Genomic DNA, 16476 nt, shown 5'->3' with positions numbered 1-16476 from the left:
TCTCATGGGGAATAAAGAGTTGCTAGGCTGCTCTTGTAGCTTCAGAGATTGCTGGATCTTACAGTTCCCACTGCTGGTTCTGTTTGCAGGTACTTGGACAAATGGCAGTGACCCTGGATTTCCAGGGCCTAGGGCCCACATGCAGACATCCCTTCTGTTCTGTTAGTCTCCACAGTCCCAGGGCTATGGGATGCAGTTTCTTTGGGTCCGTTGGTTTACGAGATGATCTGCTGATGGCTTTTGCCCTCATCTCTGTTGAATGGGAACAGTATAATCACCCATTCTGTATCCTGGTGATGACTAATGTGAGTCTCTCAGTTTGGAGGGCTCATTGTCAGAGTCAGGGAGGGTCACTGGTTTCCAAAGGAGGCCTTGTGGTCCATCAACTGACTGGAGACTGGGACCATTCATTTGGCCCTTCTGCAGTTCCTCCCACAGATTTGTGGAAGGGACATTTGAGTTTGCTCAGGCAATGTGACAGTGGTGGCATTTGTGAATTGTCAGAGAGGAACCGGGAGCTGCAGATTCTTGGCAGAAATGTTGCCCTTTTTCCTCTAGGCTGAGGAGAATCTAAGATTTCTTTTGGCAGAAAATATCGCAGAACCAGAAAATGTGCAGGCACACTTCCTCAGCCAAACTTTGGAAGCCCCAGTGAATGGGAGCTACGTCTGCAGGCCTTTCACATGATCTGCCATTGATAGGAGCTCCTGGCAGGTAGATTGAATGTCAATCAGTTGGATCAGGAAATTGAGTTTCTTCTGCAATTGCAAAGGGAACAGGGGTCGATGGGAATCAACATTTTAGTGCAGCCTTGGCCAGCAGGGGAATTACTGGCCATTTTCTCCTGTGGGTTCTCATAGCAAGGTGCTGCGGAGCATGGATATGGAAGGCAACTGGATCATCCTTGTTGTGCTGGATTGGCCGCTCAGGTACTGGTACCTGCATCTGTAAATGGACAAGCTTTTGCACCTTCTAGGATCGAGGGGGGCTGTTGACTCAGTGGCCAGTGGTTATGGACATCTCCTTTGTTGTCTTATGGCCTGGCTCTTGAGTGGCGATGATTCCACAAGAGGGGACAGTCTTCTTCCTTGAATCTCACACTGCTGTTGGCACGGAAATGATCCATTTTGTTGACTTATCTTTCTGAGCCAGAACAGAGTCCCCTCAGTGGGCCTCTATTCTAGATATTTTGGCATACCTCCAAGGATGCTTGGATAAGAGCTTGCCTTGCATTCCTTGCAGGTGCAAGTAGCTGCTAGCTCATATTATGTGGACATCTGGGTTGTGTAGACAGGGTGGCTCACCCGGATGTATCTCAGTTTCTCAGGGGCGTCAAGTGCTTGCGGCACCTTTTTGGCCTTTTGTTCCTTCTCGGGACTTTAATTTTGTTTAGAGGGCCCTAACAGGGGCTCCTTTTGAACCATTGAAGCAGATCTCTTTAAAGGATGTCCTTGAAAGCGACTTTCCTGGTGGCTATTTGCTCAGCAAGGCAGATTTAGGAACTGCGGGTGTTCTCTTACCCAGACATGATTCTGGTAATTTTGGCATATACTGTGGTATTCTGCCCAGTGCTGAACTTTCTATCAACATTAACCTCTGTGTTTAAAATTATTCAGACTGTTTTTCTCCTGGCTCTTTCCTGGGGGAATATGGAGTTGAATATCACTCTCTTGAGTTCAAGGATGTGTGAAGGCTTCTCCTTTGTTTCTTGGAGGTGACCAAGACATTTCAGAAGTCCGACAGATTGTTTGTCCTGTTTGGGGGTCCACCTAAGGGGAAGTGGCTACCAAGGTTACTCTGGCTTGCTGGATAGCGTAAACTCGATTTCTGTGCTGAAAGGCAAGTAGCCCCCAGAGCTGGTTCAAGCACACTCTATCAGGATGTTTTCAGCATCTTGAGCAGAGTTGCAGGCATTTTCGCCAACAGCATTCTGCAGAGTGGCTTCTTGGTCCCCCTTGAATGTTTTTGTGAAACATTCCTGACAAGATATTCTGGCTAAAGAAGATAAGGCATATGGAGCCAGCTGCCCAAATAGATAGAGTTTTGATACTTCCCAGTTGTTAAGGGCTGGACTGGTGTAGTAGGACGAGATGGAAAGAGAAAGTTTCTTATCTGTTAATTTCCTTTCCATCAGTCCCACTCACCATTCCAGGACCCGCCTGGAAAGCGAGACTGTCTCATTTCAGAGAATTTGACAGACTGTCCTAATTTTGGGCATTGTTGCTTTGTTTGTTTTGACTCTTCTTCTTTGCTACTTTTACTATTGGCTTTCTTTTCTGATTCCAGGCTACAGGGAAGCTTCTTCTTAGGTTGTTCATTTGCAATAATGGGTCTGATCTGAAGCTTTGACAGAAGGATACTAGATTCCTGCTACTTGGCACCACCTCTAAGTAGTAGTTGTGCTGTCACAAAGGAAACCAGCATTGTCTGCCTCCGTCTGCTGGTAGGGGGAAACAACCTGCTTGTTAAGGGCTGGACTGGTGTAGCAGGACTAATGGAAAGGAAATTAACAGGTAAGAAAATGTCTTCTTTTCTACAGCATAACCAATTATATTTTCAATGTAGCTGATCAAGGCAAAAGTGATCGGAGTATACATACCCAGATAACTTTAAACCAAACTCATTATATTCAAGTATAAACCTAGATTTACAAAGCTGCGATAAAGCTATAATGTGCATTAAACAGCATTTAATAAGAGATAAATGCTGTTTAATGTGCAATATAACCATATCGCACAATACCGAGGCCCTTATTACAATTAGCTGCTTTGCATACTTGAATTTTAAAAAGCCATGCAAAGCAGCTAATGCATACCTAATTCAGTGCGAATAAAATAATGTACTTATTTTATCTTGCTTGTAGGAGGTGTTGCTAATTTTCCCTCAGGAGCAGCGGAACACTGGGTTCCCCCCGGTCACTCCCCCCACTCCCAATATCTCAAAAAAGTAGCATTGGTAGTTCAACTACAGGCTGGTTGATGCAATTTTGGAATATGGCAACAACCTGATTTTGCCCCATCACATGATAGAGGCAAAGTCCAGGGATCAGGGGAATGGGGGCAGGGCATTGTCATAGGATTCTAAGATTTTTATTTTTTTATTTTGGGATTGTGCCACCTTGAAAGGTGGTGGGGAAGGAGGGCAGGATTGCCAGAAGACACCTAGGGGGGAGGGGGGAATTTAACATTTTTAGGGGGAGGGGAAATGTTTGCACTTCAGAGCCCTTTAACCGATGTCAGCCCTGTGCGAAGTGGGTTGCCATCGCATTGGTTTTTTTTTTTTTTGGCCCATACCACAATATTTTACTGCGAGTTAAAATATCGCTCAGAACCTGCTGCAATATTTTGTCGGGGAGGACTAAATATCGCCAGTTCACCCCCCCCCCCCCCCATGATATTTTGCCTTCCCGCGATAAAAGATCACAGCTTCAAAAATCTCCCCCATAACCTGTTAAGTTTGAAAGTAATTTGAGTAATGTTACCTGTAGAACTATAGGCAAGTATATTCAGCAGAAGAAGTCTTCCATGACAAGTTATCTGAAAAGCTTTTACATGGATAACTGGTCTGCTTGCCAATTAAAAAAAAAAAAAAAAAAATATATATATATATATATATATATATTTGTATACTGAATATATATAGATATAGATATATATATGTATAACACTAGAAGACAATAAGAATCGGACGATCAAAAGAAGCCCTTTATTACAATGCCCGACTCTGGCCGAGTTTCGCTCATAGAGCTGCCTCAGGGGCAATTCAATTAGCAGGACTTAAAATATGCCTGCTGGGCTGCTGTCACAGTATCACAGTATCATGCAAGGACATACATTTGTTCAGAAATTGGTATTGTCCTGCTTTGTCAAGAACTCCAAAAAGTCTATTTCATAAGCTTAATTGACACTATATCACTGCGGAATGCATCGACGGTCATTCTGCTACTATAACACTAGAGAAACAATGGATCTCACAGAAAGGTAAAGTAGGATACAGTGACATGTGTCATTAGCCATTTTATTTCATTGATCACTCCAGGATATATGGGGGGGGGGGGGGGGGGGGGCGGCAGCATGTTACTGCCACTGCAGGATTCTGCAGATTCTACTATTCAAATAACACATGCTACTACAGTGTTATAAAACATAGAGTAGCAAGTACTCTTACAGTTTGTCTACTTCAGTTTATATATTTCATTTTCAAAAAATATTTGTTTTTCTATATGAACCTTTCTGCTTGTTGTGCACAGAGTGTGGGCTGCAGATATCTGCTCTGATTTTTCCTAGGGCAATGCTGGAGAGCCAGGAACACTTGGCCAGAAAGGCGAGCGTGGCTACCCAGGACCATCAGTAAGTCGATTGCTCAGATAGGCTCTGTCTTTTGGCAGCTAGGACTAAGCAGATCTTGAACTGAATCAGTAAACTCACCTGAAAGAAAGCAAAATTAACTTAAAAAGAGAAATAAATTATTGGGTTTGAAGTACTCTTATAATGTTATTTTTGGTCAATTTTGACGCATATTTTTTGGATATGGAATTTAGTGGTATGCATTTCTTTTGAAATGACATGGAAAACACAGCAAAACAGCCTATGTGTCATTTCAAAACTGAATTGAATAAACACCACAGCAAAATTGGTTGGGTTTTTCATTTTGTTGCAATTGCCACTGCAAAACCTAAGTGCCACTGACATTTAAATATTGAACCTCCCTCCCCTGAGTCTTCCCCTATACCCCCATTCATTCCTCTAGATGTCTCTTACTCCTTCTTTAGGGTCTGAAGTGCATGCAACAAAATGGTGCTGCCTCAGGGCTGGCTGGCACCTTTTTCAAATTAGGATCCACCGGGGCCGAAGAGACTAGGGATTGTTCCTGAACTCCTGCCTCATTTAGAAGGGGTAAGAGGCATCTGGGCACAGGGACATAGTGGAAAGCCCAATGGGAGGTAGGGAATCAGTAATTACATTTCAGTGGCACTGAGTTTTGTTACGGTGGGGGAAGGGTGGAACCTGGCCCTTAGTTACCTTTGTTTTTAATTTTCTTTTCCATTTTTTCTGTTCCTTTTCAAATAAACAAAACAAATACAAGTATGCGTAAAACTAATTAAAAAATTAATCGCAAAACAAAAAGAACATATTTTTAATGTACACCACTAATGAAATCACATTTAAGCCATTTTTGTACAGTTGTTGCTGGTCCATATGGAGAATGATCCCTTGATCCCTTTCAGTATAAGGACTGGTTAGTATTGGCAAGAAGAAATAATTTATGTTCTTTTTGTGAACTGTATTAATAATTAGCTAAGCAGTTTTTCATGGATTTATGGGGGCATTCTTGCTCTTGTCTAACAAGCATCTGTCCATTTTTAATTGATCAAGTGTAGAAACAATGCAATATAAAGCCTCTTGATGTCAAAAGATGCAAACCTAGATATTGCCTCTTCAGAGTTTCTTGTAAGATTACTGATAACTGTGCACATTGCTTCACCACAGCCTCTTCTTCTGCATTTAATGTTTTTGTGTATTTCTAGGGACTAAAAGGAGATCGTGGGGACTCTAGAGATGTAAGTCACCTGCTTTGCTGTTTGTGCTGAATTCTTCTTGAATGTGATTCTGGGATCTAAGGGAAATGTACATTGGGAGGGTAATTTTCAAAAGGACTTTTGTGGAAAAATTAGTTCTTTACACAGATAAAGGCCCCTGTAGAAAATTAAATAACCAAAACGCATATAAAAATACATGCATATACACTGTGGGGATAATTTTGTAACTGTGCGTACTGGGGTAAAGTCATCAGGCAATTTCTACGTGCAGACTTTGAACCAGAGTTTTCAAAGCAAAATAACTTTGCTTTGAAAATTATGGACTGGAAAACTTAGACGCATAAAGTTAGACCCGCTACTTGGCTTGCATAAGTTATCCGAGGAAAAATACTGTATAAGGTGAAGTTTAATAGCCTGGCGAGCACCAAATTTGGGGGATGCACGCCCATGTTGGGCTGGCACGCACCGAGTGAATTTTAAAAGCCATCGAGATGCGCACATATCTCCTGGGTCATGCACATCTCACTTGTTTCGAAAAAGGGATGTGGTCTGGCTGGGGCATGAGGATTTCGAGGCATGGCTAAGAGATGTGCATGCAAATAGTTTCGCTCCTGGCCTTATTTCTGCTATGGAGGAGGTGTAAGTTTTTACAAAAAGAGCCATATCTGCAGGGTTTGAAGGGTCTGGTCTAGTAACTGGGGGGAGTGTAGGCTCTTAAACTAGGGGGGTTGGAAGACCTAGCTCTTAATGGACAAAATGATGAAACTGGCAATGGCATGGGTGCATGCCCCTTTTAAAATCCCCTGATTTATGCAGTAGAAGCAGGATTTACATGGCTAGGCAGAAGCCCACTTAAAATTTGGCAAACATATGTGCATGCCCAGGCATAAGTGCGCAAAAGTTAAAAAATCCCCACAGCCCTGGGTGCAATAATGTGTGCCCGCATACTGGTCTAAAAGTTACCATTCCTGTGCATACTTTTTAAAATAAAAAAAAAGTATGCGCATACATTATGACTGCTTAGTTTCCCAGAATGTCTATCCTGATATGCATGTAAATTTATGCACATAAGCCATGCAGTCACATAAATTTACACACACACTGTGCAGGCAAATCTAAAAGAAGGCACTTTATGTGGCTAAGGCATTGCTTTATCTGCATAAATGTCTTTCAGAATTGCCCTCTGTATGTGCATACTTTTACATGCATAGAGAAGAGGCATTCCAGAAGTTGGAATCTGAGTGGGATTGAGACTTATTTACGTAGATTTGATTTTAAAAAGTAAACATGCAAATTCTCTCTTGGCAAAACAATGTAAATATCAATTAGAAGATATAATTGTTTGCATGCAGTTTTGCCAAGATAAGTTTCACAGAAAACTTATATAGTAATAACCGGTGTAACATGTGTGCATATTTGCTTGCTAACTTATGCACAAAATAACAAATTGCCCCCTTCATGGTAATGGAAATTGCAGACATCCTGAATTTGCTTAAATGATATCTACCTCTGTGATAATATAGTAGTATCATTTTCTCAGTTTCTCTTCCCATTCCAACATACACAGAATAGACCTAGAAGTGGGTTTATGTTTATGAGCAGTAGACTAAATGCACTACTGTATGAGGCCAACATCAGAATTCTGGGATTTCTGAAGCAAGAATTTAAATAAGGTCATTTTCAACTGCCAGGGCAGGGCCAGATCTGCAGACACAAAGTACCCACAGACTTTGGCCTGATATGCATGTAAAGTGTTTTGAAAATTGCCCCCAAAATGGATATTATTGATAGAGTAAAGGTTTGGACACCATCACACGCTGGAGAGATTTTGATATTATCTTAAGATTATTGCCAGTGAAAATATGAATTTGTGTTTATTTTTGTGTACTTTGTGGCCTTACACCTCAAGGGAGACCACCTACATGAGGCAAACTGTGACACAAACTTTGACATGCATTCTTGTAAAGCATACATTGGGTTATGCTGGTAAGCTTTATTCCCCAACTCCCCCCCCCCCCCCCCCCTTGAATATCTACTGAGTTATGCATGGACTTTTCCCCATACAATCCCCAAGATGATCTTCAAAATCCAATTTATGCACAGATGTGATGACATAATCTGTCAAATATGTCTCCCCAAAATCAAGAGCAGGCCAAGCGCGGGTGAGTCTGGTAGGTTCTAACAAGAGAAGAAACAGGCATCTTCTGCCATCAGCCATCTTCTCCTTGGGATAGCAGCAGGGTAGGACCACTGCAGGAAAACTTGGAGACATCAAGGTGCCCACAGAAGCAGTATAGGACCACTTCAGGAGGAGTGAATTACATGAAGCAAACTAGGACCAAACAAGAACACAACATTCATGTAGGGCCAACATAGAACCGAGCTCTGGCAAAGTGCAGACTGGAAGCCTGAAATATATTTTAAAAATGGTAATGGAACCCACAAGGAAAAAGGCGATTCTTGACCTGATTCTTACAAATAGAGAAAGCATTTTTAAGGTGCAGATAGGAGCCTATCCGAGCACCAGTGATCATCAACTGGTATGGTTTGATATAGCAGTAAAGGTGATTGGAAGTCACTCAAATGTCAAACAATGCTGACTTTAAAGTAAGATGGGAAAATACCTAAAGGAGGTACTGGTAGAGTGAGAAGATATGGGCAAAGAGCAAAAACAATGGAATAAGTTAAAACAAGTAAGGAAAAATACAAAAAATATTTAAATTTAGAAAATAAAAAAATGTAGCAAGATTGATTTGGATTACAAATGAGGTAGTTGAGAAAGGAAGGGCAAAAAGATTAGTATTCAAAATGTATAAGGGTTCTCAGAAAAAGAGCATGGTTAAGAATATAAAGCTAAGCTGAACGAGATGGCGAAAATAGTTAAGGAGGTAGAGGCATGGTATAAGACAAACATAAGAATATAAGAACAAAAGAAATGCCCGGCAGAATCAGATCAATGTCAATCAAGCCCAGCCTTCTGCCTCTGAGAGAATCCAGTCCAGGTCACAAGAACCCACCAGATCCCCAGTAGTTGATCTATTTCTTGTATCTCACTCCCAGGGATAAGTGCTGGCTTTCCCATATCTACCTGCCTAATAACTGTTTATGGACTTTTCCTTCAGGAAATTGTCCAATCCTCTTTTGAAACCCCACTATGTTAGTTGCCTTGACCGTGTTCTCTGGCAACAGATTCTATAGCTTGATTGTGCACTGAATGAAAAAATAGTTCCTATGATTTGTTTTAAATCTGCCGGTTGCTAGTTTCATGGAGTGTCCCCTAGTCCTAGTGTTGTTTACAAGGGTAAATAACTGTTCCCTATTTTACCCGTTCTACCCCACTCATGATTTTATTAGTTTCAATCATATCCCCTCTCACTCGTCTCTTTTCCAAGCTAAAGAGCCCTAATCTGTTTAGCCTTTCTCCATAAAGCAACTTTTCCATCCTGTTAATCATTTTTGCTGCCCTTCTCTGTACCTTTTCTGTGTCCACTATGTCTTTTTTGAGATGGGGCAACCAGAACTGCACACAGTCCTAAATGTGAGATTGCACAAAAGCATGATGATATTCTCAGTGTTGTTCTCTCTTCCTTTCCAAATAATTCCTAACATTCTGTTTGCCTTTTTAACTGCTACCAAACTCTGAGCTGAAGATTTCAAGGTATTGTCCACAGGGACTCTGAGGTCCTTTTCTGGGTGGTAACTCCTAACACGGAGCCCAGCATTGTGTACTTATAGTTGGGATTAATTTTCCCGCTGTGCATTACTTTGCATTTGCTCACATTAAATTTCATCTGCCATTTAGAAGCCCAGTCTCCTAGTCTCACAAAGTTCTTCTGCAGTTCTTCACATTACGCTGCCTTTCTAAGGTCTCAACAATTTTGTGTCATCTGCAAATTTGGTCACCTCACTTGTCATTCCTTCCTCCAGATCATTTATGAATATGCTTAATAGCACAGGTCCCCATACAGACCCCTGGGGCACTCCACTAGCAAACTTTCTCCATTTGGAAAACTGACCATTTAGTCCTACCCTTTGTGTCCTGTTTTTTATTCAGTTACCAATAGGCAATAGGACACTGCATCTGATCCCATGACCTCCCGATTTCCTGAGGAATCTCTTATGAGGGCTCAGGCCCTGGTGATTAGACCTGGCCTTGAATGTGTCCTGGTGTCAGGCACAGTCCTAGGACTGGGCTTCAATGATAGGTCCCAGTCTGTGGCTGGGACCTAGCATTGTGCCTTGGCCTAGATTCAGTCCTGGGTTTTGGTGATGAGACCCAGCCTCAGGCCAAGCCATGGTATCAGGCCTAGGTCTAGGCCCAGGCTTGGGCCTCAGCAACCAAGACACAGTTTTATACTTGGGCCTAGGCCTCAGTGACAGAACCCAGCCTCGATCAGGCCACAGCATCAAACCCAGGACTAGGCTTTGACAATTGTCTCTTGCCTTGGCTGATCTTCACTTCAGACCACAGTGTAGTCTTTGGCAATGGGTCTAGCCTTAGTCTACCCAGTTAAAGAGTCCATCAAGCTAGGTTGAGAGAACATTATACAAATCTCATCGCTGAGTGAGTTTCCTCACTCTGAAGGACATCAAATCTTCACAAGAGTGTACTGTTCTGTTCGTTCATCTCACTCTACATGTAAAAGTGGCCCCTAACCCCTACACTACTTCCTAAACCTCACCTCAAGTTACTAGGTGGGCCTCCTATAGTATCATAAATAGCTGCTTACTATGTTGCTACCCCCAGAGGTGCGCTGTCTCGCTGTCTCTCTCTCTCTTTCCCTCCCTCTCCTCTCAGGCCCTTCTCCCACATCTCAGGCCCTTCCCCTGCCTAAAAGTGCCCAAAACAGAATTTGCAAAAAAATCACAAATTGCATCATGGGCATAATGCATGAGATCACACGGCTTAACACAATTGAAAAAGGTGTAGTTATTTTCAGCATTAAAACTGTGCAATATCATGCATTATGGCTTTGCAAAGCCATAATGCATGATATGGGGGTGTGAATTAACTTTTGCGGAATTCCCACCCCCAGCTTCTCTCCAATTCCTCCCCTTTTAAAAATTTCCATCACACCATGCATTATGGTGCTTATCGCATGCATTAAGGCATTTTTCACATGCGAAAACGCCTTAACGCTTGCGAAAATGCCATAACGCGAGTTGATAAATGACCCTGTAAGTTATTTAGAGTTAGCCGGATGACTTGGCCGGCTAAGTCTGATTAGGTCAAAGAACTGTCGTAAAGTTAGGCGGCTATAGTTAGCTGGCTATATTCAATAATGCAGCTACTCTATTGAATATGCCTCCAGAGTTAGCTGGATAAGGTTTTTGGGTTAACTTTGCTATTCAGACGATGTCTTAATATCTACCTCATATTACCTAAAACTATAAAGCAGTGTGACTGCCAGAAGTGAACCATAAGAGGTATTCCAGCGATAGGATGAAATGAAAGGGGAGGAACGGTGATCAGGGTTTGATGGGTAATCAGAAGGTGACAGGCAGTATAATTTAATTTATGGATCATAATGTGATAAACCTTTAATGTCAGTTTCAAAATAGTTCGTTTTAACTTCAAAAGTATTGTATCCCTAGATTGTTTTAAAATATCTTGATTATTCTGACCATAAGGTCATTGATGCAGTAGTCTAGTTCTCCCTGACAGAGATATCAGCCTGTTCTTCCCTGAGGTGGTTGATTTTGTGTCTGTGTGAATTGACTAGTCTTTTATCTCTGGCCTATCTCACCAATGTAGCATGCATCTTCGCATTTTAGGCAGTGAATAATATGCACTACATTAGAGAAAGAACATTAGTGGAACCCATTATGCTGAACATTTTTCCCATATTGGTGATTGGGGGTCCTGTGATATGTAATGGCATAGTCTGCAGTATGGGGCATTGTAGGGATATGTGCCATTTTCTTCTTTCGGAGTTTCTGTTGGAAGCTTGCTTTTTACTAATTCCTGCTTCATGCTTGAGGATTGCCTGAAGGCCAGTACTGGCAGAGCAGGGAATATTTTTTTCAGTGATTCATCTTCCAGGAGTAGTGGATGTAGGTCAATGACATCTAATTTTCCCTTCTTTCTAACTCAGCAATTCCAAGTTTTCTGTATTATAATAAAACAACGTGTCAGGTGTTATAAAAAAATGGGTCCATAGAATCTGAATTTATTAGGCAAGCTCAGCTGTAAAAGAAGATTTCCACATTTTATGATATAAAATTTATTGTTCTATTGTGCTGTTATATTGTTCATTCTGAAAGTTCTCTTCTTTTTTTTTAAGAAATGTGCTCTTGTAAAGAACATCAAAGACAAATGCCGTAAGTATGTCAATTTATGAGGCACGTTTGCTAATGTCTGCTATATATTTTACTGTATTTCATGATTCCTGACTATATTTGTTTTATTATTTCTGTACTAAAAATTTTTAACTATGTTTGTATCTTTTTATTATTTACAGCTTGCTGCTCTGGTGAGTTGCTCTAAACTATATTTATTAGTTTGTTCTTGCCATGTCATGTTCTTTGTGTTATTATAGGCCAATATTCAAAGACATTTAACCAGATAACTTACAAGTTAACTAGGTAAAGTCCAAGTTTTCAATATCCTCAGTATTTATTCAGATAAGTCTGGGGATACGTTAGCTGGGAAAGTGTTGCTCTTGAGGCAATGACTGATGTTGCCTGGTGTGGTATTGTAGCCCCAGAGGCGTTTCCCATCTCTGGGGTGCTGGACCAAGAGAAAGGAACGAGGCTGGCTTGAGAGATGGGATGGGAGCAGGGGGAAGGGGGAACCCCCATCCACGGTAAAATATTTGCATCACCATGGGGAGGGGCAGCTGGCCCGCCTCCTTGGGCCTTTCCCTGGACCTTTGTTTATCATTACGGGGCGCGGGGGGTGGTAGGTGGGGGGGGACAGTGTTGTACATGGGTTCCACCAGCTTGATGTTGAGTTCTGCTTGGAGGGACAGGAACCCTACCTGCCAGGCCAGAGTTTTTGTCTGTGTTAGTACTTAAGTGGTTGTATTCTTTTGAATATAACTGGTTAATCCTAAAGTTATCCGGCTTCCTAACAAGCGATATTCAAAGACAGCTACTCTGCTAAAAGTAGCTGGATTACTTTATTCAGGGATATTCAGCAGGACAGTTATCCTGCTGAATATCCCTGAATCTTATCTGGCTGTCTTTAGCTGGCTAATTATCTGTTTTAGTTTCCTTTCAGTTTTGGCCTTTGAGACTTTAACACATTTAAAACATGCTTTGTAGGTCCTCTGGAGTGCCCTGTTTATCCAACAGAACTGGTATTTGCCATGGATACCTCTTTAGGAGTAAACCAAGATGCTTTCAACAGGATGAAGCAGGCAGTCTTGAGAATCCTCAATCCGCTAACAATTGCTGAGAGCAACTGCCCTCGGGGAGCACGTGCGTCTGTAGTCACCTACAATACTGATGTTACCACAGAGATCCGCTTTGCTGACTCCAAGAGGAAAAGTGCCCTAATCCAGCAGATTGAGAACCTGCAGGTCCCCCAGAGCAGCAAGGCCCGCAGCTTGGAGAACATCATGTCCTTTGTGGCCAGGCACACCTTTAAGCGAGCTCGTAGTGGGTTCTTGGTGAGGAAAGTGGCTGTCTTTTTCAGCAACGGGCCAGCCAAAGCATCCCCACAACTGAACGAGGCCGTGCTGAAACTATATGATGCTGGGGTTTTCTCTGTGTTTCTTGTCAACAGAGATGACAGGGCACTCAGTCAGGCATTGCAGGTATGTGTGTTCACATCCGTTTTCCCTCTATTGTTAGTGTGATGCCCTCGATGAGAAAGGGGGTTGATGTGCAAAGTAAACCCCCTTACCCTCCAGGAAGTGTGATGCTTGAAAGGATGCAGGTTAATGGTGCTAAATTAGGTGTGACAACATTGTGCATGACCTCAATTCCTGATTTAATCAATTCTGGAATTTATAGTCTTCCATATTCTATACAGAAAGTAAGATTGCAAATCCCAAAATATTTTTGGGTGGAAAGTATAAAAACTCTCCTAGAAATAAAGAAATGTGTTCAAGCATTCAGGAAGCCATCTGATCATCTTATTTTAGGTTGGTTTTCATTTGGTAAACCAGTCTATTTCTGCTTTCTGACAGAACATGGTTTGTAACTGTGGACATGTAGAGTCCACAGTTACAAATACATATAGTGTATTATTGTAAAATTATATTTGAAAGTGATTTTAGGCATGTCTTCAAATATACTTTCAAAATTTAGATACATCAAGGTCAGTTTTTCAGACATAGCCTGTTAAATAAGATAGCCAGATAAGACTTATCCGGCTAACTTAGCCAGAATATTCAGTGGTGCGACCATGCCACTGAATATACCCAATACAAAACACAAAAATTCAGCTGAAAGGGAACTCTGGTGAAGTAGCGTTGAGCAACCTTCATAAATAGCCTCAGTATATTTGTAGCTTATTGGTTGAAGCCTGTAACATTCCGGGCAAGTATAATCATAGGTTGCAACACGCTTTAGTGGCACCAATAGGTGCTGTGACTGTGACACTTACACTGTGCAATTTTGAGAACACTAGTGTGTGTGCACTTATCTTTGTTCAAACGCAGGAGAAGGGCATGAAAGTCCTGAAGCGTGGCCTCCGACACCGTGGAGGCCACGCTTCAGGTGGTGTTTCGGAGTCTATTACTCCTTCATCAGGGACCTTCAGGAAGAGATGAGCCTGATGAAGGAGTAATAGACTCCGAAACACCACAGTGTCGGAGGCCACGCTTCAGGACTTTCATGCCCTTCTCCTGCGTTTGAACAAAGATAAGTGCACACACACTAGTGTTCTCAAAATTGCACAGTGTAAGTGTCACAGTCACAGCACCTATTGGTGCCACTAAAGCGTGTTGCAACCTATGATTATACTTGCCCGGAATGTTACAGGCTTCAACCAATAAGCCACAAATATACTGAGGCTATTTATTTATGAAGGTTGCTCAACGCTACTTCACAGGAGTTCCCTTTCAGCTGAATTTTTGTGTTTTGTATTGATTCTAGTTTTCAGCTGACATCACGAGTAATTTCCAATTTGAATATACCCAAACATGTTTAAAGTTAGCCGGACAAGTTATCTGGCTAACTTTAGACCTGCTCAACAGCAGGTCTAACGTTAGCCGAATAACATATCCAGATAAGTTTGAACGTCGCTACTTATCTGGTTATACCCCAGGAATGCCTCTTTTTTAACTGGCTAGATTTTGACTTATCTGGCTAAAATCTAACCAGATAAGGGGCTGAATATACCAAAACCTGCCATTTAGATGGCTGAATATTGACCACACTGTGATTACTGTGGAAATATGCTGTTCTGTACTCCATTGCATTACAAATTGCACTGCACTTGTAGTGTAATTCTGGGTTAGTGAAACAACAAGACGAATGTCTGTTTATAGTACAGTTTTGAGTAGTATCTCTAATGTAATTATATTTGCACTATGCTAAAAGCACAGTATTTCAGTCTGGAAGAAGATCCTCCTCCATCCTCGCTGGCTGCAGATCTTGCAGGTTGTTCCCATTGTGCCCTGTATTTCTAAAATGAGATTGAGAGACTAACACTCAAAACATTTTATGATTTGCCAGTATGTAAACATTTTTTTTCTGGGCCTAAACCAGATCAACAACACTGGAATGGGACAGGCTATCGTCCTTGCTGCAGGTGCATCTCAGTTTAATGAAACAATCAAGAAAGTACTGGCCTGCCATGTCTGTCTGGGTAAGTATTAGCTTTTGTTAAGTTTGTTTAGCTATTTTGTGTGCATCAGTGCTGAAAATGAGCAATTTTATTTTTCCTGCCAATTTATTAGTGTTTTTACAATAAAGACAAAAAATGGGAGAAATCAGTGGGAAAAAATGACATTTTTCCAGGTAAATACTTTTTTTGTTCTTGTAATAAACACAGATACATTCCCAGGAAAATATAAAATGAAAACTGAAAACAAATGTTCTTAAAAAGAAGACCTAGGAATCTGCATCATCAGTAGGCATTTGCCTTTCTCCCCAAATGTGGACTGGTTTGCTGTGCACCTCCTTTGATGCAAAGGTTCCCAAACTCTGGGCCCTAGGAGAGTTTCCTTTTGTCTCTTCAGACACACTGTTTTCTAGCATAATAAAACAAGCAGAAAAACATAACCGCAGCTTGATAAAAATGCCAGATGTTCACCATCAAATTCAGAGTACTAAAGCTATTACAATACCTCAAGTCACAATTTGGGTTTTGGCGTCATTTCATGTTGTGGTGGTGACCTCACTTCTAAATGGAAAAAGTTAGAGAGCCACTGTTTTAGAGAAGGTTATGATTTTGCAAAATGTTGCAGTGGTTAAAAATGTCATGTGTCAGTTGGTTGAAAATGAAAAAATGAAGTGTAGATATTTGGAAATTTGTTTGTAGAGCATTTTCAGTGTATATGGTAACATAGTAAATGTCTGATAGCAGATAAGGACCAAAATGGACCATCCAGTCTGCCCAGTTGAGATTTGTCCATGTTGAGTAAATTCCTACATGCAACTGAACTCCTGTCTACCATGATTTTTACCTAACCTTTTAATCCTTTTCTTACTGCTGCCATTCATATCTCTGCCAAGCATCTCACCCAAAATCGGTTAGTGTTGGCTTCTACAATATCCACTGGTAGTCAGACCTTGTTGTTATCTTCAACCTTGATTCTTAGAAGGCCAACACCCAGACCTCCTCCTATGTCTTACTATTGAGTTTTCTAATAACCCCTACCAAGGTTAATAGCCCCACCAAGGTTAGTGAGGCTCTTGTAACATAGCAACATTGTAAAAGATGGCAGATAAAGACCAAAGTGGACCATCCAGTTTGCTTAGCAATGTGTTCAGGGTTGTAACTGCCATTCTGTGCAGTTATTTCTGTGCCTTCTTTTTCAGGA

The 16476-nt window shown here is 41.5% G+C and overlaps 1 protein-coding gene across 5 annotated transcripts in view; it reads left to right on the top strand.

The window, feature by feature from the left end:
- Positions 1 to 16476, top strand: part of COL6A3 (collagen type VI alpha 3 chain) — a 385613-nt gene that overhangs the window by 285182 nt on the left and 83955 nt on the right. For all 5 annotated transcript variants that reach the window (XM_029606488.1, XM_029606487.1, XM_029606489.1 and 2 more), the window contains 6 exons: positions 4287 to 4349; positions 5528 to 5560; positions 11824 to 11860; positions 12001 to 12012; positions 12806 to 13299; positions 15200 to 15299. In XM_029606488.1, the coding sequence (XP_029462348.1) occupies positions 4287 to 4349; positions 5528 to 5560; positions 11824 to 11860; positions 12001 to 12012; positions 12806 to 13299; positions 15200 to 15299 (739 nt within the window). The remainder of the gene's footprint in view (positions 1 to 4286; positions 4350 to 5527; positions 5561 to 11823; positions 11861 to 12000; positions 12013 to 12805; positions 13300 to 15199; positions 15300 to 16476) is intronic.

The sequence above is a fragment of the Rhinatrema bivittatum genome, chromosome 6 (assembly GCF_901001135.1).
Source record: "Rhinatrema bivittatum chromosome 6, aRhiBiv1.1, whole genome shotgun sequence".
NCBI classification, from domain to species: Eukaryota; Metazoa; Chordata; class Amphibia; order Gymnophiona; family Rhinatrematidae; genus Rhinatrema; species Rhinatrema bivittatum.
Note: the sequence above shows the minus strand (reverse complement) of the source record. Positions and strands in the feature narration are given on the sequence as shown.